At 43.7% G+C, this 25,215-nt stretch overlaps 1 protein-coding gene across 2 annotated transcripts in view; it reads left to right on the forward strand.

Moving 5' to 3' along the window:
• Positions 1-25,215, forward strand: part of HIRIP3 (HIRA interacting protein 3) — a 193,836-nt gene that overhangs the window by 93,069 nt on the left and 75,552 nt on the right. For both annotated transcript variants that reach the window (XM_044086304.1, XM_044086305.1), the window contains exon 4: positions 9,560-10,293. In XM_044086304.1, the coding sequence (XP_043942239.1) occupies positions 9,560-10,293 (734 nt within the window). The remainder of the gene's footprint in view (positions 1-9,559; positions 10,294-25,215) is intronic.

Raw genomic sequence — 25,215 nt, forward strand, 5'->3', positions numbered from 1 at the left:
CTAAATGTGGTTAACAATGATTTTCAGTCGAGCAAAATTTGCCAAAATGAACTGTTTGCATCTTAAGACAGAAAAAACAGTGAGTTTGGCTTGAGGGCAGCAACCTTTTCAGCTGTACTGATTGGATGATGGTCTTTTGTAATGCTTTGTTCTGGTCTAGTGGATCAGTACATATTCTGATATCTTCATCTGAGCTTTTCTTGTGAGCTACTTCCATGGAGGATACCCATTCAGTAGGTTCTTCTAGTGGAAAAAATTACTCCAAGCTGCACCATTCTGTCTAGCTCTGCTTTATTTCTGCTGTGCATAGCTATTGGACCGTTGACACTGATCTGATAACTGGGCTGACCTCTGGGTCTAACTTCATAGACTAAACAACTGGTAGTTTACATAGTTTGTCTGGAAAAATATCAGCATACCCAGAAAAAATAGTTTGGGCGAAATCTCAGCTGTTGTCATGCAGGCTTACATGAATTACTTTGTTACATGAAAGCAGTCCCATTTTCAGTCACTGCAAGTGTCTCGATTTATGAAAAATTGCAACTCTTAGCTGTTCCCAGCAGAATAACATGAAAGCACTACTCTGAGCCTTTGGTTTGAATCACTTCACCATAAGCAACAAGTGTCACACAGTCAAATCAAGTTGTTCTGCAGCTTTTACTCTAGCAAATGTTTCTGCTGATATAGCATTGCACTTTGAACCAGTATCTACTTTGAGCTCTTCAGGACTCGCATTAATCCAAACAATACAAAAGATCTCATTTGCCCACAAATCTACTGCATTGACTTTCACCAATCACAGACACCCCATCAACATAAAAAGTAGGGTCACAGCTTTCTAATTAACTTTCCTCTTGGAATGCCCTCTATTTTAAAAAAATAATGTGCCTTTGATTTACACAGCTTGATTCCATTTCTTATTGCAAGAATGATAATGTTGACAACAAGCTAAGCACTTTTTTCTCTCTTGGGTTTGTGCTTTCCACTACACTTATGACAGCTGAATAGCTAGGGTGGGGGCACATGTTTTGACTTTGACTCATCCTTGTGCTTCACTGAGCATGCTGTGGAATTTGCTGGAAAGACTGAGTTTTCCAGGGACTGTTATAGGACCTGTAGAAGCTGCCATGTTCTTCGGCCTGTTTCTTTTAACCATGTGTTAACTATCAACATGAGCTTTGTCACTGTGCCTTACACTGCTATTCTCATATGTAAGCATACAGTCCAATGAAAGTGTTTGCCCTTTCCTGATTTCTAATTTTTTTGCATGTTTGTCGCACTTAAATGTTTCGGGTAATCAGTCATATCTAAATTAGACAAAGATGACCCAAGAAGACACAAAATTCTGTTAGTGATGGCTTTTTCCCCTTAATAGGGCCATGTAGGTTTGGATTATTTTTATGTGAAAAAGTAATTGCCCCTAAACCTAATTGTGGTCGTGTCACCCTTGGCAGCAACTGCAATCAAGTGTTTGCGATAACTGGCAATGAGTTTTTCACATCGCTGTTGAGGAATTTTGGCCCACTCTTCTTTGCAGAATTTTATTTATTTTTATTTATTTTATTTTACATTTGTTGACTGGGCTAATCTAGCTGGATGCATGTCCATTTTCAGTAGAGGCCCAGGGAGAAAAGCTCCACAATTGTTTTAATTCGGCCATATTGGACTGTTTCCGAGCCTCATGCCACAGTATCTCAATTGGATTCAAGTCCAGACTTTGACTAGGCAACTCCAAAACCTTCAATTTTTTTAAGCCATTCAGAGGTGGACTTGCTGGTGTGTTTTAGATCATCATCCTGCTGCAGAACCCAAGTGTGCTTCAGCTTGAGGTCATGAACTGATGGCTGGACATTCTCCTTCAGGATTTTTTGGTGGAGAGCAGAATTTATGGTTCAATCACAGCAAGTCGTACAGGTCCAAAAGCAGCCCCAGAACATCACACTACCACCACCACCATGTTTGACTTGTTGCCATGATGTTCTTTTTCTGAAATGCTGTTACTTTTATGCCAGATGTAACAGGACGCACACCTCCCAAACAGATCAACTTTTGTTTAGTCAGTCCACAGAATATTTTCCCAAATGTCTTTGGGATCATCAAGATGTTTTTTGGCAAAAATGAGACTAACCTTTGTGTTTTTTGGTCAGCAGTGGTTTTCGCTTTGGAATTCTGCCATGTATGCTATTTTTGCCCAGTATATTTCGTATGGTTGTCATGAACACTGTAATTGAGGCAAGAGAGGCCTGTAATTTCTTTAGTTGTTCTGGGTTCTTTTGTGACCTCTTGGATGAGTCCTCGCTGCACTTGTGGGGTAATTTTTTGTAGGCCAGCCACTCTTGGGAAGGTTCACCACTGTTCCAGGTTTTCTCCATTTATGGATAATGGCTCTGGTTCTCACCGTGGTTCACTGGAGTCCCAAAGCTTTAGAAATGGCTTTGTAACCTTTTCCAGACTGATAGATCTCAATTACTTTCTCATCTGTTACGGAATTTCTTTAGATCACTGCATGATGTCTTTCTTTTTGGGATCTTTTGGCATACTGTCTGACAGGTTCTATTTAAGTGATCTCTTAAACAGTTCTGGCAGTAATCAGGCCTGGGTGTGGCTAGTGAAATTGAACTCCGCTTTCCCAAAAATGTGATTAACCACAGTTGCTTCATGATTTAACAAGGGGGGGGCAATTACTTTTTCACAGGTCCATGCATGGATAGTTTTGTTTTTTTTTCCTTTAAATAAAATCACTTAACTTCATTTTGTGTTTACTTGGGTTATCATTGTCTAATGTTTTTCCAATATTTACATTTTATTTGATCTGAAACATTTAAATGGGACAAACCTGCATCAGGAAGGGGACAAATACTTTTTCATTGCACTGTATCTAGTTAGTGGTAAGTTGAAGTTTATCAGCAACAGTTGTATTATTTTTATAGGTTCATAAGTTTATTACTAGGCAGTTAATCTAGTAGGCCATTAGATGCCTAGGCAATGCAAATCCCTCAGTTTACTTCATGTTTCTGTACAGGCCGTACAGATGTGCATGTTCAAAGGTCAGTAAGGCCTTGTCAGGCAGTCTTGTTAAGGCTGCTTGTGTTTGGTACTGCCAAGTTGATGCAGGCCAAATTAGAAATTAAATTGGAAAGTCCCAGTAGACTGACCCTGACTAAAGGCACTTTGGAGTAAAAGATGTCCTTGTCATTGTACTGAAGGTCTAGGGAGAGGTGCAGGCCATCCTTGGTAAAGCCTTGTTGATCTGCTTGGGTAGGGATGCAGTTGTATCATTTCATGAAAATGAGATCAGGTTTAGTTGGAAGAGTATCACAAAAAAAGCAAAGTGACATAAATTATAAAACAAACCAAAAAGGACTAGCCTGTAATGCAAAGAAAGATTCTATACAAGTAGAGTAATAGATGGAAAGCTCATGTTACAATTAGTCTTGCTAGTCTGGGACATTAATAGATTGGACACTGGGGAAAAAAACTGCACAAGATATTGACCTATATTCACAATAGTAATGTTTCAAGAAACATCCAAATTGCAAGAAGCATGCAAGCTTTGTAAACCTAAATGGGAAGGAGAGTTATTTGCTGAAATAGGAGTAAAATAAAGGAGCCTTAATATTAATTAAAATGGGTATCTGACTCAAGATTTGAGGAACAAGTGAAGGTTTAGCAGAGATTTTGTACTGGTGAAAGGTGGTTGGCATGGTGTGAGAATTACATGGGAGTGCAGTATATATTCTACCAAATGCTTTGCAACAGGATATAAATATCATGAGAAGTTATTCCCGATCATTAAGGATGTATGGTAGTCGCTGGAGACTGGAACACTATAGGAAACTGGGAGGGTTCCGGCATGTAGCTCTCAAGACATTTCCCTGCGAGCTACATCGCCAAAACCAAATGGCTGCGGCAGCACTTACGTAGAGCAATATGGCTGAAAAGCATAGCCGCTGCAGCTAAACACTGAACAGAAATGTTTTAAATTGTGGTGATCCTTAGACAGCTGCCTGGCTGTATTCTGACAGCCATGCTAGATGTGTAACAAGTCCTTATTCTCATTCAAGGAATGCATTTAGCCATTTGGGTTCGTCTATATAGCTCACAGGGAAATCTCTTGTGAGCTACACGCCGGAACCGAATAGGGAATATGCCTCTGGAGGGCCAATATGCCATAGAATACTGAACGAGTGTGGATACTTGATGCAAAATATGTGCATATATTTCTTTTTTTCATTGTAATGAAAATGAGAACAGACCAAGTCAGAAAGCTTATAATATTAAGAGTTGAAAAATTCAGAGCTTTCAGGCAAAAGACCCTTTCCTGAGTGTGGTACCACGTTTTATATGCTTTCCAATTTAGTCAGTCCATTCTTAAATTCTACTGGTTTAGCTGTTGAATGAAAATGAAGTGAAATGTATACTTTGTAAAATATGGTCTTGTGTTAGATCAGCTAAACGTCACATCTAAAAAGTACTGTAATGTGGTGTGAACAATTAAAAAAAACACATGGTAACTGCACCTATACAAGTTTTAAGTTTTGTAAGCCAGTAAACGTCTTTTGTAACGAGCATTGACATTTTCCAGTGTTCCTTCTGAAAAGGATGTGGATTAATGATTGCGTAAATTAAATTCCAGTAAAATGCTATTAGATTTGAAGCTGAGCAATAAAGAATTTGCAAAGTTTTGGGATAATTTTATAAATTGAACATTACAAATATGATTACAGTGAAACCAAACAATGAGGAAAAATAGTCCTGGGTAAGTATTTAAAGGACTTAAGGATATTTGCAGAAGGAAAAAAGAATAAGTGGAACACAGGTTTGAAGGGCAGGGGAACTAACATCTATACAGGAGTGTTTAGAAAATGTGAATATGGAGTATTTAGAAAATTTGAATAAATAGAGTAATGGTTTTAAAGAAATTATTTTTGACACTGACCCTCCAGCAACCAAATTTTTGGTTCAACGAAAGGGTGGTTTATATCCAAAATTATAAAAATGTCAAGGTGAAAGTGGACCTAGGGAAAATTTATGAATGGGAATGGTTGTTGTGTCTTTCGGCTGTTCCCAGTTAGGGGTCGCCACAGCGGAACTCCGGTTTGCTAATGATTGGCAGTAGATTTTTATGTGCAGAGTTGCCGGCCCTGACACACAACCTTCAATGAAGGTACGCCCATTCACACATGTCTCCACACAGAAGACACTCTAGCTGAGAATCTAACAGGACAACGTCTTACTGTGAGGCGACAATGCTACCGCAGCATGAATGTAATGGTAAATTGTTAAAATACATGACAAAACATCGTAGGCGGAGAGTAATACACAGGAAATGGTAAATTTGACAGTTACATGTCTCTTTTAGAAAAAGTATTGTCAAGAATAAAGAAACCACGAGAAATCACAATATGCACAAGACCCCAGGAAGTGATGGAATTCCAAAAAAAAGTATGGAAAAAGAAGGAATAGAAAATTTTATAAAATAAGTGTAGATAGTATAGCAATATTTTTGGGTGGGAATTTGCCCTTAATTTGGGGGGGGGGGCTATTCAAAAAGATTCATTGGAAAAATAATACATTAATGTTAGTTTTGGATGCCAAAAAAGCATTTCACAGTGATTTGCAAAGATCTTTTGAGGCATTTGGGTGTTTACAATCGTGGACAACATTATTAGTAAATATCTACAGAGGAGTAGCAAGCGTAAAGTATTGATTTATCTGAAGCATTTAGTCTTTTGTAAGAGGAACTAAGACTTCAGACAAATATAATTTAGATATAGAGAAGTACTAACTTTGAAAATAGCCATTTTTGTGGACAGCAGAATATGTGTTTACCCGTTTGGTACATAATCTGAAAATTATATTTGAAGAATTTAAATATCTTAGTTTGGCAAGTTATGTAGTGAATAAAACAAAAGGTAGTAATGAATTGGTTCTCAGCACTTAAATTTACTGCATCAGGGCCACTTGGCTATGTAAACGTTTGTTGTAGGCAGGGTTGTCAGATTTCTGACTGGCCAGATAGGGACTAAATTTCTTTCACTGCAAGTGAAGAAAAAAAAAAAAAAAAGGTCTTCCATGCCAGCAGAGTTCCGCATTAAACAGAAGTAGCCCTGTGTTTATTTTTTATTCGATTGGCCCGGGCCAATCAAAAATAAACACAGACCTACTTCTGTTTAATGCAAAACATCGCAGTTCCGCATTACACAGAAGTAGCTCTGTTTTGCGATGTTTTGATTGACCCGTATGCCGGTATACGGGCCAATCAAAAAAAAAAAAAAACCAAAGCGGAGGCTGTCTGGGATTTAAACCGGCAAGGCGGGACTTGGGATCAGGCTGCTGATCTCGGGACAGTCCCGCCCCAATAGGGACATCTGGCAACCCTGGTTGTAGGTGATTTGGTCATATTAATTTGTTAATGTGACACCCCAACCCCACAAAAATGAAGAAAAAGGGGGGTTGATGACTACTTCACTTGATACAGAACTTCCCCTCGTTGTGGGGTCATGACAAGATGACACTAACATTTTGCTGAAACTGGATGTTGAGCAAGTAGGTAAAGACATATGGGAAGAAATTACTCTGAAGATTTTAAGTTAGATAAGATGATGGAACTGATATATGGACATTAGCAATAAGGTAGAGATTAAAATGTTTTTGGACCCACTGATTCTTTTGTGAATGTTTCAGCCAAGAGGTCAGATGTGGAAGAATGTAAAAAGGAAATTAAGGAGTTCTAGTGCAATGAGGAAAAAACTATTGACAAAGGAAAGGGGTGGTTTGGAACCTCCAGATTTGGAGGCATATTAAGGCCATGCAGCTTAGATTAATATATTTGATTCCAAACTTGGAATTTATTTCTGGATGGAAGCACATGGTAGGCATAATCCCAGACAAAATAGTGGTAGGATCACAAGTGGGTATTTGAGCCGATTTAGGAAAGGAATGTAGAGTATTACTTGCAACCCAGATATCTTTAAAACTATTTAAGCAAATTAAATTTAGACTGTCTAAAATTAGAATAAGACCAGTGTGCTCTCCAGTATATAGTAGTAAATCACTGAAGAAAGACATCAGGATCTGATGATAAAATGAGGTGAAGCTTAGACAAACTTTGGGGTTATTGAACTAGGATCAGCTTTCTTGTTAAGGGAGGAGGACAAGCTGCATAGCAAATTTATTAAACCACAAATAGATTACATAATTGTGGTCAGACCAGAAAAAGAATAAGCACACAAGGCAGTGCTTCATTTGAGACTGTTGTCTTTCAGCTTTTCCCGGTTAGAGGGTCGCCACAGCGGAACTCGGTCCGCTAGTGATTGGCAGTAGATTTTTACGTGCAGAGTTGCCGACCCTGATGCACAACCTTCAACGAAGGTACGCCCTTCACGCATGCCTCCACACAGAAGACGCTCTAGCTGAGAATCTAACAGGACAACGCCTTACTGTGAGGCAACGACGCTACCGCAGCGCCACCACCACTACATATATTTAAGAATATAGTAGAAAATTAAAAGTGACATGGAGTGAATGAGTAAAGGCACCACAGATGAGCAGTGGAGGGAAATTTGCTGTATCCCCAACTACACAACTGAATTAGGAACACTTAGAATTTATTTTTGTATGGAAATGTTTGCACAAATATTTCTGTACCCACTACAAGGCTTGAAAAAATGTTTCCACAGATGAGGCATATGTACAGGTGTGGAGGTTTAGAAAGCTTATTGGGAACACGTTTTGGGAATGTATGGAGTTGCTGTAGTTCAAAAATGAACAGTATGCTAATTCTTCTACTTTGAATAGAATTCAACCTCTCTATAGACCACCTGTTGCATTGGTATAAAATAATGCATACCTAAAGAGGTGAAAGTGTTATATCGCTAGTGTTGATAGTGGCCAAGAAAGCCGTCCGTAGAAAATAGCAAAACTAAAGACAAACCAGCAGTAAGACTAGTTATCACAAGCAATAAAAATACATAACTGGGAAATATTAGAGATAGAAACGGAACTCCCTAGTTAAGTGCTGCATGGATTTCTGTAATGGAAACAGAGCAATACATCTGAATAAAGTAGACTGTAATGCACTGAGACCACTCGTCTAATTGATAAGATTTCTAATGTACTGAAATAAACAATATGGTCAGTATTAACCATGAATAATGCAATTAGATAAATGAAGTTGTATAGTAAGATAATTCAATAACTAAAACAGTATAAGAAGACTAAATTGTCCTTGCCTTGTTGTAGGGATACAGAAAATGTTATTGGCTGTGTTAGGCCCCCTGAAGTAGGAAAAAGTGCATACTGGCTTCTTTATAGTGCGGAATCTTTCTGTGTTAAGACATGGCACAGCTAGACGGGTCCCAGATGAAATAGCATTGGTAGCAGAGGTCCTGTTCGGTAGATCTGATACCAAGTAGTGCAGCGTGTAGTGCAGCTTGTAGAAGCTCAGCAGACAGGAGTGCTAGACTTGTGTAGTAGTCCTGAATTTAAAACCGCCGATTCATGTCTGGAACTGTGTTGCTAACTCTCCCCTCACAGTGGGGCAATCCGCAACCTAGATTCCACAGAAAATTCACACCGGCCGGTTCCATTTTTCCAGAATTCTAAATGAGTCCTAATTCCTAGTCTTTAGGAGACGCTGAATGCTCTTAAGAGTTACTGGTAGTCTTGAGTTGCTGAACACTGGGCTTTGTCTCCCTTCTGGTCACTGTTGAAATTATTGCAGATATCTGGATGGATACTCCTCTGTCATTTATAACTTAACTCTCTATACTGCTGGCCCATTGAAACTAAGCTATAGTTAATGTTCTGCATGTGTTTTTATTTTTTATTTACTTGTTCTACAAACATTGGTACCCAGCAGAAGACCAACCCCTAATCCCTGTGAAAGTCTTTCTTCCACTTGGAACAATTTACCTCGCCAGTGTTTCTGTCTTGCAGATGTTAGAAAATTAGATGCAAGGACCCGTGAGGGACAGCAGGCCAAAGCCATTAATTTCCCTAGCCAGACCTCTAGCACTAAGCTAGTGCTCATTGACTGGTTGCCAGTGACTTTTTGTTAGTAAGACAGACACTTTTTTGTTTAATCAAAAATATGCTTTTAACTAAATCCTGGCAGGGCATATAACCCCTTGTATTAATAACAAAGTCTGCTCCTAATTTTTCACTGTACACTTCACTGAAACCTGGCATAAAGTGCGAAGTTCACTAATATTTGTCCTCTGTTAGTGCCACTAATTGGAGCTGCATGGTGTTTGCCATTCTGCGACTACTGGGAAGTTAAGTCCAGGAGATGTCAAAAGGGTGAGAAAGCAGCAAGGCAGATTGTAGACAAGAGCAGAACTTCATTGGTTTCTGCTTGCATGCATTACAATTCTGCAACCTAGCTTTTGAGGCAGTGTCTCGATAAATGTTTCTTACTGTTGACATGAAGTTTATTACTTGCAAAGTGTAGTTTAATCAAAATGTCCTTTTTTCTTTCTGAAAATGATTTGCATGTTACCTAAAAATAAGAGGATAAAGTGTATACAAATGATTTTGCTTTGCTTTGTTTTTAAAGATCAAAGCACTGACGAAGATTCTGGTATTGAAAGAAAAGTGCCCATAAAAAGAAGGAATGCCAAAAAGGCTAGGAAAAGCCATAGTAATTCTGAAAGCTCTGATCTTGAGGCAGAGGCAGGAAGTGATCATGAAGACTTGACTAAGCATGACGCTCATAATTCTGAGAATAAAAAGAAGAGTGCTTTGAAGTCTGGGCTTACTGATGGTAAGCGAAGGATGGAATCAGAACATGGTTCATCAGATAGTGAGGCAGAAGCAAGACAAGACAAGATATCTGATGTAGATGCCAGTGACGTGTCCTCAGATGAAGAACATGCAGTGGACAGTAAAAAGACTGTGAACCTTGAAAGTGAAGAGAGTGATTCATCTGCACCTTTGAAAGGGAATTTTAAAGGTGGAAGTAAATCTGAACAAAAGACAAAAGCAGAATTTAATTCCGACAGCGAGCAGTCCAGAGACTCTGACTCTGAAGTAGTGCAGAAGTCTGCTAGTAAAAATGCACAAAAGGCCCCAAAAAATGCACAAAAGGCCCCAAAACAGAAGTCCATAACAACCAAGCAGGAAAAGGATGATTCTGGAGATGGGAGTGAACTTGTGAGCTCTAGTGAAGAAGATGAACCGGCCAGCAAGGGGACTGGCCAGGACAGAGGGAAGGAGAGTGAGTCTTCATCTGATGAAGACTTGTTGCCCAGTGCTGGAGGGAAACCAAAGCAGACTTCTAAGAAAGCAAAGGTAAGGCGATCACAAAATCGGTCACACTTAAAGGTGGCATCTTAACTAAGCAAGAAATGACATGCACAAAATCTCAAGTGCATTTTCAGGTTTAGAATGTTTTCTATCAAAATCTAATTGGGTTAAGTATGTGTTGGACAACTTATATTACACTGTTCTATCTCGCCTTCATTCTTACTGGTTGGGTTCGGAGCCAATCTTCGGCTCCGACTCTGCCATCTTCTAAAGCTCGAGAGCTACAAACTGGCTCGAGGCCTCCCCATATCCCATGATGCCTGGCACTAGATACCCAGATCTCGTTTGCCGCTTCTGCTGCGAGGTTGCTCTACTGGCTCAGGTCGTATAAAACTTCTATATTGTCTTTTTTCTGTCACAATTTAGTAAATATTTAGAGTAGAATTATCGTTTAGTTATTTCCCTTATATTATATAAGTTTTTGTAGCTGAATCCTTAACTTTTCTCTTCAGAAACTTGTTTTACTTAGTTTCCCCTCCCCCTTCTAAGTCTCCCCTTTTCTTCTAAGGTTTTTTGTTTGTTAGAGGATAACCTTATTTCTCTCTAGAGGTGTCCGTTAGAGAAGAAAAAGGTTATCCTCTAACTCAATCTATTTCTTTAAAAAAAAAAAAGTGTATTGTTGTTGTGTTGGTACCTTAACCTTTGTGTGAGTTTTTCCTTTGGGCTTGCCTGTCTATGTCCAAGGATCCTAAGCCGTCCGGATTCAAAAAGTGTGACTCATGCCGTTAGAAGATGTCTCTGACAGATGGTCACACTTGTGTTTATTGTCTGGGTGCCATGCACCTGCAGGACTCTTGCTCCATTTGCCATGCGTTTAGTCCAAGAGTCCTGCAGGAGCGCAAAAATAAATTGATCCTTGGAGGTTTACTTAAACCTCAAGATTCACCGGCTAAGGCTCAGCCTGTGAAATCTTCCTGGGCACCTAAGCTGTCTGCTCTCCGTTCGGAGCAGTCGTTGGGTGAATCTGTACCTTCCAATTTGGCTCCTCCCTCCCAGTCAGCTCCGATACGCTCTTCGGAGCCTTCTGAGAGTCGAAAAAGGTCCAGGTCTCCTTCTCTGGAGTCTATGCGCTCGGCTGCGAGATCACCTCTGCTCCAATCAGAGCATAGTCCTACTTCATCCCACTCTTCAGTCCTCAAGACTTTCGGACCATGACTTGGAAAGAGTGGTCACCAGACTGCTAATATCGCAGGCCCTGGCTAAAATGTTGTCCAGCCCCCCTCACCAGGGATCTGCTCCATCCACGTCTGCAGATATTCCTCCTCCGACTCACTCTGAGCTCGGAGCCGGAGTTCGTGGGGGTTTGAGTCGTGGAACAGTCTGCTCAGATACCTGCTCCTTTGGTTCAGTCTGCTCCGATCACTTCCATGGTTCCGTCCTTGGTTCCGTCCTTGGAGGGATCTTGGTGCCGGGACTCCCTTGTCGGCTCCGAGGAGGCGAGTGGCATCGGACCCTTGACAGTCCCCGCTGTCTCCCTTGGAGCCTCTGCTCAGGTGAGTTCAGCTCCCACATCGGCCTCTGAGCCTTCCCCCTCTGTGCTGAGGGGGATTCTGATTTCTTCTGAGCCGGATCCCTCTCTCCGTTCCGATCGGGATGCCTTCGAGGTGGAGTGTTCTGGCCCCTGAGCCAGTGCCATGATCGACCCACTCAGCTCCTCACCCTATGATTCCTGCGTCTGCCTCTGCCGCTCTTCCAGACCCCAAGCGTGGGGATCCAGTGCCCCAGGACACCCCTTTGGGTGTATCTTCCTCTTCCGAGGCCTCCCCTGATCATTCAGAGGGGCCACCTCTTAAGAGGAAATGCAAGAGGAAGCATGTCTACTCCTCTGAGTCTGTCGCATCAGATACCGACTTAGTGGATATGAAAGGGTCCCCGAGGTCCCCCTCTGAAGATGTCTCCTCAGACATCCTTGAGATGCTTAGATAGAGGGGGAACTGGACTACCCTAAGCCCTTCCGAGGATGAGTCTGTATTCCTGGACGCGTTTGGATCCCGACCTTCCACTCCCTGGGTGTCTCCACCTTTCGACCCACTGATGTCTGTGGTGGCTCTGAAGGCGTGGTTAGCTCCAGACAGTGGAACCGACCCCAAGAAGACCAGCAAAATTAATTACTGCACCACAAGACAAGCAATTTTTGACCATGTGTCCCCGTTTATGCCATGGTGGTAGCGGCGGCCACAAAGGAGTTGGCTGAAACTTCATCTGTTCATCCCCCTAACAAGGAGTCTAGGACTATGGACAGATATGGGAAGCGGATGTTTTCTTCAGCGACTTTTACCATGAAGTCTCTGAATTACTTGTGCCACTTTACCAGTCTACAGAGGGATCTCCTTAAAGAGCTTGGAGATGCCCTTCAAGATCCATCAGCTGAGGGGGCCCAGGCCAAGGTTGCATCCGAGCTGGCGACTCTTAATTCAGTGGTTAACTCCTCCATGAGGCTCATTTCTTATGCAGCCGATGGGGCGAGTAGAGCCGCAGGCACAGGCGTCGCTCTGAGGAGACGTGCTTGGATGCGGCTTTGTAACTTTGCGGAACCTTTCAGAGCATCTTTCACCAACACCCCCTTTGGTTCCTCTCTCTTTGGATCTCAGGTGAAGGACACCCTTACCAGGACACCCTTACCAGGTGTGAACAGGAAGGCAAGAGACTCTCTGCTGTAGGGGTCCGTTTTTCCACTCCTTCCAGACCATATCCCAAGGGTCAGAAGAGTGGAAAGATGTGGTTCCGGAAGTCCCAGGGGAGCCTTGCCTGATGCACGTGGTGTTTCCCTCCAGGGGGAGGGGAACAATAACAGACGCCGCCCTCGTGGCAGAGGGGGTCCGCAAAATCAGGGCAGCGGAGAATCTCTCTGACAAGCCCTTCCAGCATCCCTGAAGGGTTGCCCGGCTGGCCACCTCTGGAGGCAGTCGTGGGAAGATTATCGCTGTACCAAAGAGCCTGGCAAGACAATAACACAAGACAAATAGTCCGTTATATCCGGAGGTAACAAATTTCCCTTCATTCGTGCACCATTCTTGCCGAACAAGTCCCTTCCAGATGTTCCACCCAATCTAAGGGATCAAGCAGTTCAGGAAGTTGCAAAACTGTTAAGAAAAAGGGCCATCCAGCAAGTCCCAGCAGACCAGCAAGGATCCGGATACTCAAGGTTCTTTTTGGTACCAAAAAAGACAGGGGACTGGAGACCCATTTTGGATCTCTGCAGACTAAACAGGTCTGTACAAAGAACCAAGTTTCGGATGGTCACTACAGTCCATTTTACCCTTCCTGGGTCAGGACAATTGGATGTGCTCCATAGATCTTCAGGATGTGTACTACCACATCAAAATGGACAGGCGCTCCAGAAGATTCCTGCACTTCCGGCTGGGAGCCCGCCATTATCAGTTAAGAGCTCTGCCCTTTGGTCTCACCACAGCCCCCAGGGTGTTCACCAAATGTATGGCAGTAGTTACTCTTCATCTGAGACTGCAAGGATTCCAGGTGTTTCTGTATCTAGATGACTGGCTCCTCACTGCTGTCACCAGGCATCATCTTCTGCAAGCCAGAGACTGTACCATACAGACGTGTTTCAGACTAGGTATCGCTATAAATTTTGAAAAATCTGCTTTGTCGCCTTGTCAGTCTATCACCTTTATAGGCGCAAACGTAAATACAAAAGACAGGTCAGCCAGCCTTCCACCAGACAGGGTGTTAGTCATACAGCAGCATGTCCAGGTCTTGTTAGGTTGCAAGAGAATTCAAGCCAGGTTCGTACTTCAAACCCTGGGTCTCATGGCAGCAGCAGTCATACTCTTCCCTCTGGCCCATTTCCAAATGAGGATTCTCCAATGGCTCCTTTTCACCAAGTGGTCCTTTCAGCAGCTTCCCATGTCTCGCATGATTATCATTACAGAAGCATGCAAAAAGCACCTTGCGTGGTGGATGGTCTCCCCATCAGTATCTCTGGGCAGACAATCTGTACTTCCCCCTCCAGTTGCTACAGTAACCACGGATGCCTCCCTGATCGGGTGGGGGGGGCATTATCAGGGCAGAACAGTCCAAGGCACTTGGCAACCTCAGGAGTACCATCTGCACACAAACATCTTGGAGATGAGAGCCGTGCTTTTAGCGTTGCAAGCTCTTCAGGACTCTCTTCCTACCGGGACAGTTGCAATTCAAACTGACAATATGTCAGTTGTATGGTACATCAACAAGCAGGGTGGAACCAGGTCCTACCCCCTATGTCAAGAAGCACTCTGACTCTGGCAGTGGGTGATCTCTTCCCAACTGTGTGACTGCAACGCATATCCCTGGGAAATCCAACGTCATAGCAGACAAGCAGAGCTATTCTGATGCCTCACGAGTTCTCTGAATCAAGTAGTGGCGGACCAAATCTTCTGTAAATGGGGGCAACCTTGCTGCGACCTCTGCCACCCCCTTCAACAGCAAGTGCAGCAACTTCTTCTCTCCTTCCATTGGCCTCAGGGACTTCTATATGCATTTCCCCCATTTCCATTTCCTCTAATTACCAAGCTGATACAGAAAGCTACCGTATTGGGTTGCAAAATGATCCTCATTGCCCCGTACTGGCTTCGACAAATATGGTTGTTCATCATGTTATACTGCTGCAATCATCACACTTGGGTTGTCTGCCATCAGGCAGTCGGCCTGAGTTCTAAAGTCTTGGTCCGGCGTTGGTTGCTGTTGCTTCTTCCCTGACGTCAGTGCGACAGGGGTATAAGAGGCAGCCGACGCCATTTTCTTCAGTCTTTCTTGCCACGCAGTGCCCGAAGCAGAGGAAGTTAGCAAGTGCTGGTCGGCCGACTCCTGATATTTTCAAATTGAATTTCAGACCGAAGTCTTCAGTAAAGCTAAGTACCCCGTTGGGGAACCTTTTCTTGCCTCAGTCAGATGTCAGAAAAAGTTAATTGCATTTCTTGTGGGAAGCAAATACCTCCATAAGGATTTTCATTCTTATTGTATCCCTTGCCTAGGCCCAGACCACGAAGTCACAGGTTCCGTTTTGTGCTAGGTTTAACAAACGAACAATTAAACGTCTGTTTGATTTTGCCCGACATTATTTTGGTAGAAAGTTTAATTGTACCATGCCATCAGAGCAACCGACGACCAGGATGCATAAAAAGCGCAAAGATAAGGACAAGCAGCCGAGACCCAAACCAGACACAGAGGCCTCTGCTAGGCCAGTCTCTCTGGTTTTCAGTGAGGCGCCTATGCAGCCCCTGACGACTGCTGATTTAGAACCCCAGCCTGCATCCGACTCCCAAGCGGAGATTGCAGGGCCTTCAGAGCCTTTTATCTTTAGGCCCTTCCGACTCCATGTCTGGGGATTCTGGTGCAGTTGAAAGGCCGTCAATTGCTGAAGGTGTCTTCATACCGACCACACTTACTATTAAATCCTTTGCAAAACTGAAAACTCCATTAAAAGTAGGGAAGCCTGTACAGCAGTCTCCAGTGCAAGGCCCCATGCCTAAGAAACAGATGGTTAAGGTGGCCAAAGACTTAATTACCCTAATCAGGGGTTCCCATCCCCCACCTGACAAAAGGCCTAGACAGGAGGAGGACTACGCTTCCTCTGACCAGGTTTCCATTACCTTAGATTCTTAGGAAACAGGAGTACTCTTTTTCCCACTTATGAAGACCGTACTCTTTGCCCCCTTATGAAGACTCTGATGCTGAAGAGTCTATTCCTTCAGCATCTCCCCCAGAAGACTACTCTTTTGGGGAAACTTTACATGCCATGAGGGAACACTTCCATTGGGAAGGCCAGGATTACTGAGCCTAAGAAAAGGCTCAGAGTTCCTCTTACTATCCCAGCCAAACCAGACAGATACTACAGAGTCCCTGACTCACATAAATTCCTATATAAAAGCCCTGTTGCTGACCCAGAAACCATTTCCCAGGGTCCCAAAGGGGTTAAAGCCTCTATTTCTAAAAATCCTGTACCGTCTGAAAGGGATTCTAGAGCACTAGACAGATGGGGAAAGAAAGTATATACCTCAGCTACTCTAGCTAGGAGGGCCTTAAATTGCCAGTTTCACATGCTGAAATATCAACAATAGTTGATGTCTCAAACAAAAAATGAGCACACATACAGAGCAGCCTGATTACAAGGAAATGCAAGATTTGTTGCATGCAGCAGAACAAGTGGGGAAACATACTTTGCAATGTGGATTGGAAGCTTCTTGCAGAGCAGCTGTAACAGTGTCTGTCATTCGTAGGCATGCTTGGTTAAAAGAACAAACTTTACCTGATCATGTTAAAGCAAAGTTATTGGATGCAACCTTACAGCAGGATGTTTTATTTGGTGTGAGAGCAGAAGAGGTTTTAAAGAAAATGGAGGATGAGGCAAAATCTGTGCAGACTGTCAAGGATTTTTTTACAGGTCCAACCCCCTCGTTTCAGCAGAAATTGGCCAACCAAACACTGGTCCTGTCCAACTTCTGACAGACCTCAGAGGGGCAAATACAGACGCCCAAGGGGCAGAGGTCAGCCACAAGGCTCTTACAAGCCACGACAATGGGGTGCCACAACCCGGAAAGGAGAAGACTGGTCAGACAATCACAATTACTTACCCCTCAGACTGCCAAGCAAATCACTCTTGGCAGATCCCTTGGGAGGAAAACTTGCATTTTTTGCAGACAATTGGCACATCATCACAAAAGACAAATGGGTCCTAAATATTGTAACTCAAGGGTACAGATTCCACTTTCACACTTTACCAAGGATAAAAGGAATGCCAAACCTGCCATCAAATCAATGGGCAGAGGCTCAAAGACGCATTACAGCACTCATGGACATTAGAGCTATTAAACAGGTTCCTACACAAGAGCAAGGACAAGGATTTTCCTCTACTCTTTCTGGTTCCCCGAAAGGACAGCCTGGAGGCCCATTCTGGACCTTTCAGTTCTAAACACATACCTGGAAGTACCCAAATTCAAGATGTTCACACTACAGCAATTTCCCATGCTGGGCAAAGAAGGCTTAGCTAGTAACGTTGGACCTCAAGGAGGCATACCTGCATGTCCCGATCAGACAAAATTGCAGAAGATACCTCCGATTTATAGCAGGTACAACTCCTTACCAATTCTTTGCACTGCCCTTTGGCTTATCTGCTGTGCCCAGGGTCTTCACAAAATGCCTGGCACCAGTAATTGCATACTGCAGACAGAGGAATCCAAATATATCCACACCTGGACGACTGCCTTATTCAAGCGGACAGCAAGGACATTCTTTTAAAACATCTGGCGTTTGTATAAAAAAAAAAAAAAAACCTACTAAGTTGCCTAGGGTACACAGTAAACGAAAAGAAGTCAAAACTAGCGCCTCACAAGACACAATATTCCTGGGTGCCAGCTTAAATACAACGTCCCAGATGACTTGTCTCATGCTAGACTAGCAAGGACAACTGACTCAATACTTCAAAATGATGGCAACAAAGACCCAACTCCCTGCAAGAAAAATTCTGCAGTCCTTGGGATTCATGGCATCTTGCATACTACTAATACCATATGTCAAACTGCATATGAGGAAATTCCAATGGTACCTGAAAAAGCGTATGGACTCAACACAGCCACAGCTTGGAAACAATAATACCACTAATTCCCTGCCTTCAACAGGAGTTTCTATGGTGGGCTCGGGCATGTCACCTCAACAAGGGTCAGCCTTTCACCTTGCCCACAGCCAGGCAAACAATGACAACAGATGCATCTGATTACGCCTGGGGAGCACACATGGCAGGGACAGTGTATTCAAGGCAAATGGTCTGCAGATCAAATGCATCTCCACATCAATCAAAAAGAGATGCTAGCTGTACAAAATGCCTAACAGTTTTCAAGGACTTCCTACATCTAGGACAACGTCTAATAAAGACTGACAACACCACAGTGATGTGGTACATAAACAAGGGGGCACACATGCAGGCAAGCAATGACCTTGTGGAACACCGCACTGACCTGCCAAGTTAAACTACAAGCACAATTCCTGCTAGGAAAGAAAAATACTTTGGCAGACAAACTAAGCAGAAATATGGATCCTCACGAGTGAAAACTAGACCCACAAGTATTCACAATGATAACTCAAAAATGGGGGAGCCCAGACATAGATCTGTTTGCCCACCCCCCCAAAAGCTACCAACTGCAAAAGTTTTGCACAAGAACATACCACACACTAGCTTGGAAAGTGGACGCCCTCTCATTCAGTTGGAAAACTTTCCTCCACTGCCTCTTCTGGCAAAGGTGCTCCTAAAAGCCAGATTAGAGAGGCCACAAATGATACTCATTGCTCCAGACTGGCCACGCCAACACCAGTATACAATGTTAAGGAACATGGCTCAAGGCCCACTGTGAATTTTACCTCCAATTCCTCACCTGCTGACTCAGCAAAACAATCTGATTCTACGCAACCAGCTCAAGACTTTAAATCTGGCTGCATGGCAGATTATCTAAACAACCAGTCAACACTTCTCTCTACAGCTGTTATGGATGTCATTCTGGAGGCCAGGAGACCCAGCACCAGGAAAACCTACTCAGACAAATGGAAAAGATTCTGCGCCTGGAACCAGGCTAAAGGCCAAAATCCTCTTGTCCCAAATATTCCTCACATTCTGCAATATTTAACTGAGATGTTGCACAAAGGCCTTTCCTTTTCATCTATAAAGATCCACGCTTCAGCTATTTCAGCTCATTACAACACGGATCCTCCTATTTTTTCACATCCATTATTAAGACAGTACCTCAGAGGGGCTAAGAACATAAGACCGCCCCGAAGAGCACCAACACCAACTTGGGACCTCAATTTTGTTTTGGAACAACTTACACTACCGCCCTTCGAGCCACCTTTTTCAGCTGATTTACAGTTTTTATCATGGAAAACTGCCCTGCTGCTAGCAATAACTTCAGCACGAAGAGTCTCAGTTACAGGCCCTAATGGCAGTGGAGCCTTTCATCATTTTTCATCAAGACAGAGTTTCTTTACAAACTAACCCTTCCTTTATGCCAAAGGTAGTATCCAGTGTGGCTCTAAACCAAACCATTCATTTACCCACCTTTTATCCAAACCCCCAGAATAAAGGGGAAAGGCTCCTACACTCTTGACATTCACAGGCAATTACATTTCTACTTGGATAAAACAAAGGTTTTCAGAAAATCTGATCAGCTCTTTGTATCCTATGCTGCAGGATCTCAAGGAAAGCCTATATCAAAACAGACCATTTCAAAATGGATAGGACATTGTATCCGATGTTCATGTTTGACTGTTGCAGTCATCACTGTAGGGTTCTTTCTGCCGGCAGGCAGCCCTCTGTAGGCCAGAATCCCAAAGTCTGGGTCCGGCGTCTGCTGTTCAGTCATGCTCCCTGACGTCAGAGCACCAGGAGTACAAAGCTGCCAGCCGACACCATGTTCTCCAGTCTTTCTTGCCGTGCGGTGGAAGCAGTTCGCAAGTGCCTGTCGGCTGACTCCTGATATTTTTTCGTGCTTCAGTCCGAAGACTGACTTCTTCACAAAGCTAAGTACCCCGTTGGGGAAACTTTTTTCTTGCTCCAGTCCGATGTCAGAAAAAGTAATTGCATTTCTTGTGGGAAGCAAATACCTCATAAGGATTTCCACTCTTACTGTATTCCTTGTTTAGGCCCTGACCACGACGTAGCTAGTTGTCGGTTTTGTGCTAGATTTAACCAACATACTATTAAGCGGAGGTACGATTTTGCTTTTCACTACTTTGGCAGGCGATTTAATTATAAAATGTTGTCTGACAAGCTTCCGACTACCGGAGTTCACAAACGATGCAAGGATAAGGACAGGGCCTCCAAGGTCCAAAGCACAGCCAGCTACAGGTTCGGCAGTCAGTGAGGCGCTTTTGCAGCCCCGGTCGGCCATTTCAGAACCGGTTGCCGAAACAGACTCCCACGAGGAGCGAACTAGGCCTTTTGAGTACTCCAGCTGCAGGACCTTCGGACAATGCTCCCTCTGATGGGTCTGGAGCCGCTGTGCGGGTACCGGCTTCCGAGGGGGTTTTCAGGCCTACTCTGCTTCTGATAAAGGCAAAGCCAAAGACAAACGCAAGGACTCCTTCTAAATCTAAGACACCAGCCCAGGCCTCTTCTGATCCGGGACCCAAATCTCAAACAGCTACTTAAAATGGCGGAGGACTTACTAACCATGATTAGGGGTTCACATCCCCCCTCCAGACAAAAGGCTAAGGCAAGAATTGGATTATGAATCCTCTGATCAGGCATCTATTTCTTCAGTGTCTTCCTCTGAACCGGAATATACTTTCCCTCCTTATGAGGATTCTGATGCTGAGGAATCCATTCCATCAGCTTCTCCCCCTGAGGATTTTTCTTTTGGGGAAACTTTACATGACATGAGGGAACATTTTCACTGGGAAGGACAGAAGTACTCTGAATCTAAGAGAAGGCTTAGGGATTTCCTTCTTCCCCAGCATAGACCCCTGGCTATTCCTCCTATTTTGGATATTGTGGATGATGCCTTTTCTGAGGCTAATTTAACTCCTGACTCCTTTCCTCCAGCCCCTGCTAAGCCTGACCAATATTATAGGGTCCCTGACTCCCACCAGTTCCTTTACAAGAATCCTACTGCTGATCCAGAAACCATTTCTCAGGGTCCTAAGGCCGCCTCTGCTAAAAACCCTATTCAGACAGATAAGGATTCTAGAGCTTTGGAGAGATGGGGCAAAAAAGTGTACACTTCTGCTACTTTATCTATTAAGGCTTTAAATTGTCAATTTCATATGTTAAAATATCAGTAATTCCTGCTGTCTTATGAAACAAAAGCTAGGTACTATTTCTGCATGTGCAGATAATAAAGACACAAGCAAAGATAACAAGTTATGCTGAAGACCTGTTGTACCAAACCAGATAAATACAAAAAATGAAGTACAGGTCACTGCTGAAATCTTCTTAGTTGAATCTCCTTTATTAAAATTAAGCACTTTCGGAATAATCCTTCATCAGACATGAAGGATTATTCCGAAAGCACTTACTTTTAATAAAGGAGATTCAACTAAGAAGATTTCAGCAGTGACCTGTACTTCATTTTTTGCAGATAATAAAGAATTACACGATTTGATACTTGCTACTGAGCAAGTGGGGAAGCATGGTTTACACTGTGGTTTTGATGCCTTGGAGGCTTCATGCAGGGCGGCTGCCACTGGCACAGTCATTAGAAGGCATGCTTGGTTAAAGGAACATCAAGTGAAAGCTAAGTTACTGGATGCTCCTGTTCAGCATAATGTTTTGTTTGGGTCTAAGGCTGAAGAGGTGATAAAGATAACTGAGGATAAGGCAAAATCCATGCAAACGGTTAAGGATTTCTTACAAGTTCAGCCCCCAAGATTCAGCAGAAATTGGCCAACTAAAAATTGGTCTTTTCCCAGCTCGGACAGGCCTCAGAGGGGTAGATATAGGCGTTCCAGAGGGAGGACCCAAGCTCAGACCTCTTACAGACCTGGGCAGTGGAGTGCTTCCACCCCCAGGGGTGGAGAGGGCAGACCTCAATCTTGTAGAAAACAGGCTCAATGACTCCCCCCGCATGGCTCCAGGAACTTCTCTCCTGGAAGCCCCTGTAGGAGGAAAACTTCTCTCTTTTTCAACAAAATTGGACTTGCATAACCCAAGACAAGTGAGTTCTGGATGTTGTTTCAAGAGGTTACAAATTCCACTTTCATACCTTGCCAAGACCAAACGGATGACCAGACCTACCAAAACCAATGGGCAGAGGCATTAAACCAGGTGGGATCCCTCTTGGCTATGAGGGCCATAGAACTGGTTCCACAATCAGAGACTGGGCAAGGCTTTTACTCAAGGCTTTCTAGTTCCCAGAAAACCAAATTCATGGAGACCCATCCTGGATCTGTCAGTCTTAAATACTTGCCTGGAGATACCAAAGTTCAAGATGCTTACTCTGCAGCAGCTCCTGCCAATGCTGAGCAAAAATGCATGGATGGTGACATTGGATTTAAAGGAGGCTTACCTACACATCCCTATCAGACAGGAGTGCAGAAAATACCTCCAGTTCAAGGCCGGCTCGAAACCTTACCAATTCTCTGCGCTGCCCTTTGGCTTGTCTACTGCGCCCAGGGTCTTCCCAGTGCCTGGCACCAGTAGTAGCTTATTGCAGACTCAAGGGAATTCAAATTTACCCTTATCTGGACGACTGCCTTATTCAAGCAGACAGCAAGGATGTCTTACTCCAGCACCTGGAATTTGTTCAAAATCTACTCAAGTACCTGGGATTCACTGTGAACATAAGTCAAATTTGACACCCACACAACCGATAACTTTTCTGGGTGCTCTTCTAAACACAACAACCCAGATGGCATTCCTGACATCCGAAAAACTACAGCTGGCTTCAACTTTCAAAACCTTGGCGTTAATGTCTCAGCTAACTGCAAGGAAATTCCTGCAGGCTTTGGGTTACATGGCCTCCTGCATCCTTCTCATACCAAATGCAAGACTACATGTGAGAAATACAATGGTACCTAAAAAGTGTATGGTCCCAACATTGCCACAGTCTAGACACACAGATTGCTGTCTTGCCTTGCCTACAAAAGGAATTCCATTGGTGGAACATGGCATGTCTTCACAACAAAGGGAAAGCCTTCAGTCTGCCTCCCGCCAAGTGTTACCACGGACGCCTCGGATTACGCATGGGGAGCCCACTTGCAGGGGAAAGGCCTGCAAGGTTTTTGGACAGAGGATCAGAAACACCTACATATCAATTTAAGAGATGTTAGCTGTACAGAATGCCCTCTTGGCCTTCGGGGATCTTCTACAACCAGGACAACTACTGATACGGACAGACAACACCACAGTTATGTGGTACATAAACAAGGGGGTTCACACTCCTACCCCCTTTGCAGACTAGCCATGACTCTATGGAACACAGCTCTAGCTTGCAAAGTGGATCTACAGTTCCTGCCAGGGAAACAAAATATTCTTCCAGACAGCCTGAGCAGGAACCTGTCGGACCCACACGAGTGGATGCTAGACACCCAAATATTCAAGATGATTACAGAAGCCTGGGGCTGCCAGGACATGGATCCATTTGCTTCCCCCCTCAACCACCAGTTACAGATTTTTTGCACAAGGACATTTCACAAACTAGCATGGAAAGTGGATGCACTTTCATTCAGTTGGAGAAACCTCTCTGGGTATGCCTTTCCTGCACTACCTCTTCTTCCATGGGTGTTAAAGATCAAGCAGGACAAACCCAAGATGATTTTACTGGCCCCAAATTGGCCTAGTCAATTCTGATACTCAACACTGATGAATCTATCCCAGGAGCCTCCTTGGATTTTACCTCTGATTCCAAGTCTTTTGTCCCAACACCAGGGCCAGGTTCTGCACACTCATATCAAAACTCTCAGCCTGGCGAATTCAGGGTCTATGATTAGTCCTACCCTTCCCAAACAGGTCATGGATGTCATCTTAGAAGCCAGACGGCCTAGCACAAGAAAATCTTATGCAGGTAAATGGAAGAGATTTTGCACCAGGATGCATGCTCAGGATTCAGATCCTCTCATTCCTAATATCCCACTGATTTTACTTTACCGGACAGACATTCTACATAAGGGTTTATCCTACTCCATAAAAATACTTGCCTCCGCTATCTCTGCACATTACAATACAGATCCTCCAATCTTTTTGCATCCACTTCTGAAACTAAGATTGCATCCACTTCTGAAACTATCTCAGAGGAGCAAAGAATTTAAGGCCCCCTAGGACACCCCCCCCCCCCCCCGTACCTGCCTGGGACCTAAACTATGTTCTGGAAAAACTCACTCTGCCTCCTTTTGAGCCTGCTGCCACATCTGATATTAAGTATTTATCATGGAAGACAGCTATCCTACTGGCTTTGACTTCAGCCAGGAGAGTCTCGGAGTTACAAGCACTCATGGCTGTGGAACCTTATATTATTTTTCACCAAGATAGGGTGTCTTTAAGGACTAATCCTACTTTCATGCCTAAAGTGGTTTCCAAAGTGGCTTTAAATCAAACTATTCACCTGCCAACTTTTTTCACTAATCCACAAAATAAGGGGGAAAGGATCTTGCATTCCTTGGATGTACACAGGCAACTTCATTTTTACATGGACAGAACCAAGGATGTCACACAGCAACTGTTTCTTATGCAACAAATTCCCAAGGCAAACCTATTTCAAAATGGACCATTTCTAAATGGATTGCTCATGGAATCAGATTTTGTTACACTCATCATGGAAAGCAAATCCCAGGAAAAATTAGGACTCGCTCTACCAGAGCTGCTGCTACTTCAGCTGCCTTTCTCAGGGGAGTACCTACCAAAGATATTTTGGAAGCTGCAACTTGAAGTTCAGTGCATACTTTCTCTAAGCACTATAATCTCCCTCTTTACTCTAAGTCTAGGGTGGGCTTTGCTTCTGCAGTCTTGCAGGGCCTTCTAGCTGCCCCTTCTACTCTATAACCACCACCCTTTATCTCAGCTATGGGATTCAACCCTGCAGTGATGACTGCAACAGTGAAACACGAACATAGTACAGATGTCCTTCAAGGATGCATCTGCAGTCCTAACATATGGGTTGTCCTGCCTCAGGCAGCCCTTCGGTCGGCCGGATTCCAAAGTCTGGGTCTGGCCTCGGCTGATGTCGCACTTCACCCGACGTCATAGCTGCTGTGAATTGGGTATAAAGGCATCAGCCGACGCCATTTTCCTCAGTCTTTCTTGCCGCGCGGTGCCCGAAGCAGAAGCTGTTCGCAAGTGCCGGTCGGTCAGATCCAGAGATTTCTACTACCGAAGACTTCTAAAAAGCTAAGTACCCCGTTGGGGACTCTTTCTTGCCTCAGCCGATGTCAGAAAAAGTAAATAATTGTTTAACTTGTGGGAAACCAATACCTCATAAGGATCTCCACTCT

The sequence above is a fragment of the Protopterus annectens genome, chromosome 10.part0, assembly GCF_019279795.1.
Source record: "Protopterus annectens isolate FY-2018-M chromosome 10.part0, PAN1.0, whole genome shotgun sequence".
NCBI lineage: Eukaryota > Metazoa > Chordata > Ceratodontiformes > Protopteridae > Protopterus > Protopterus annectens.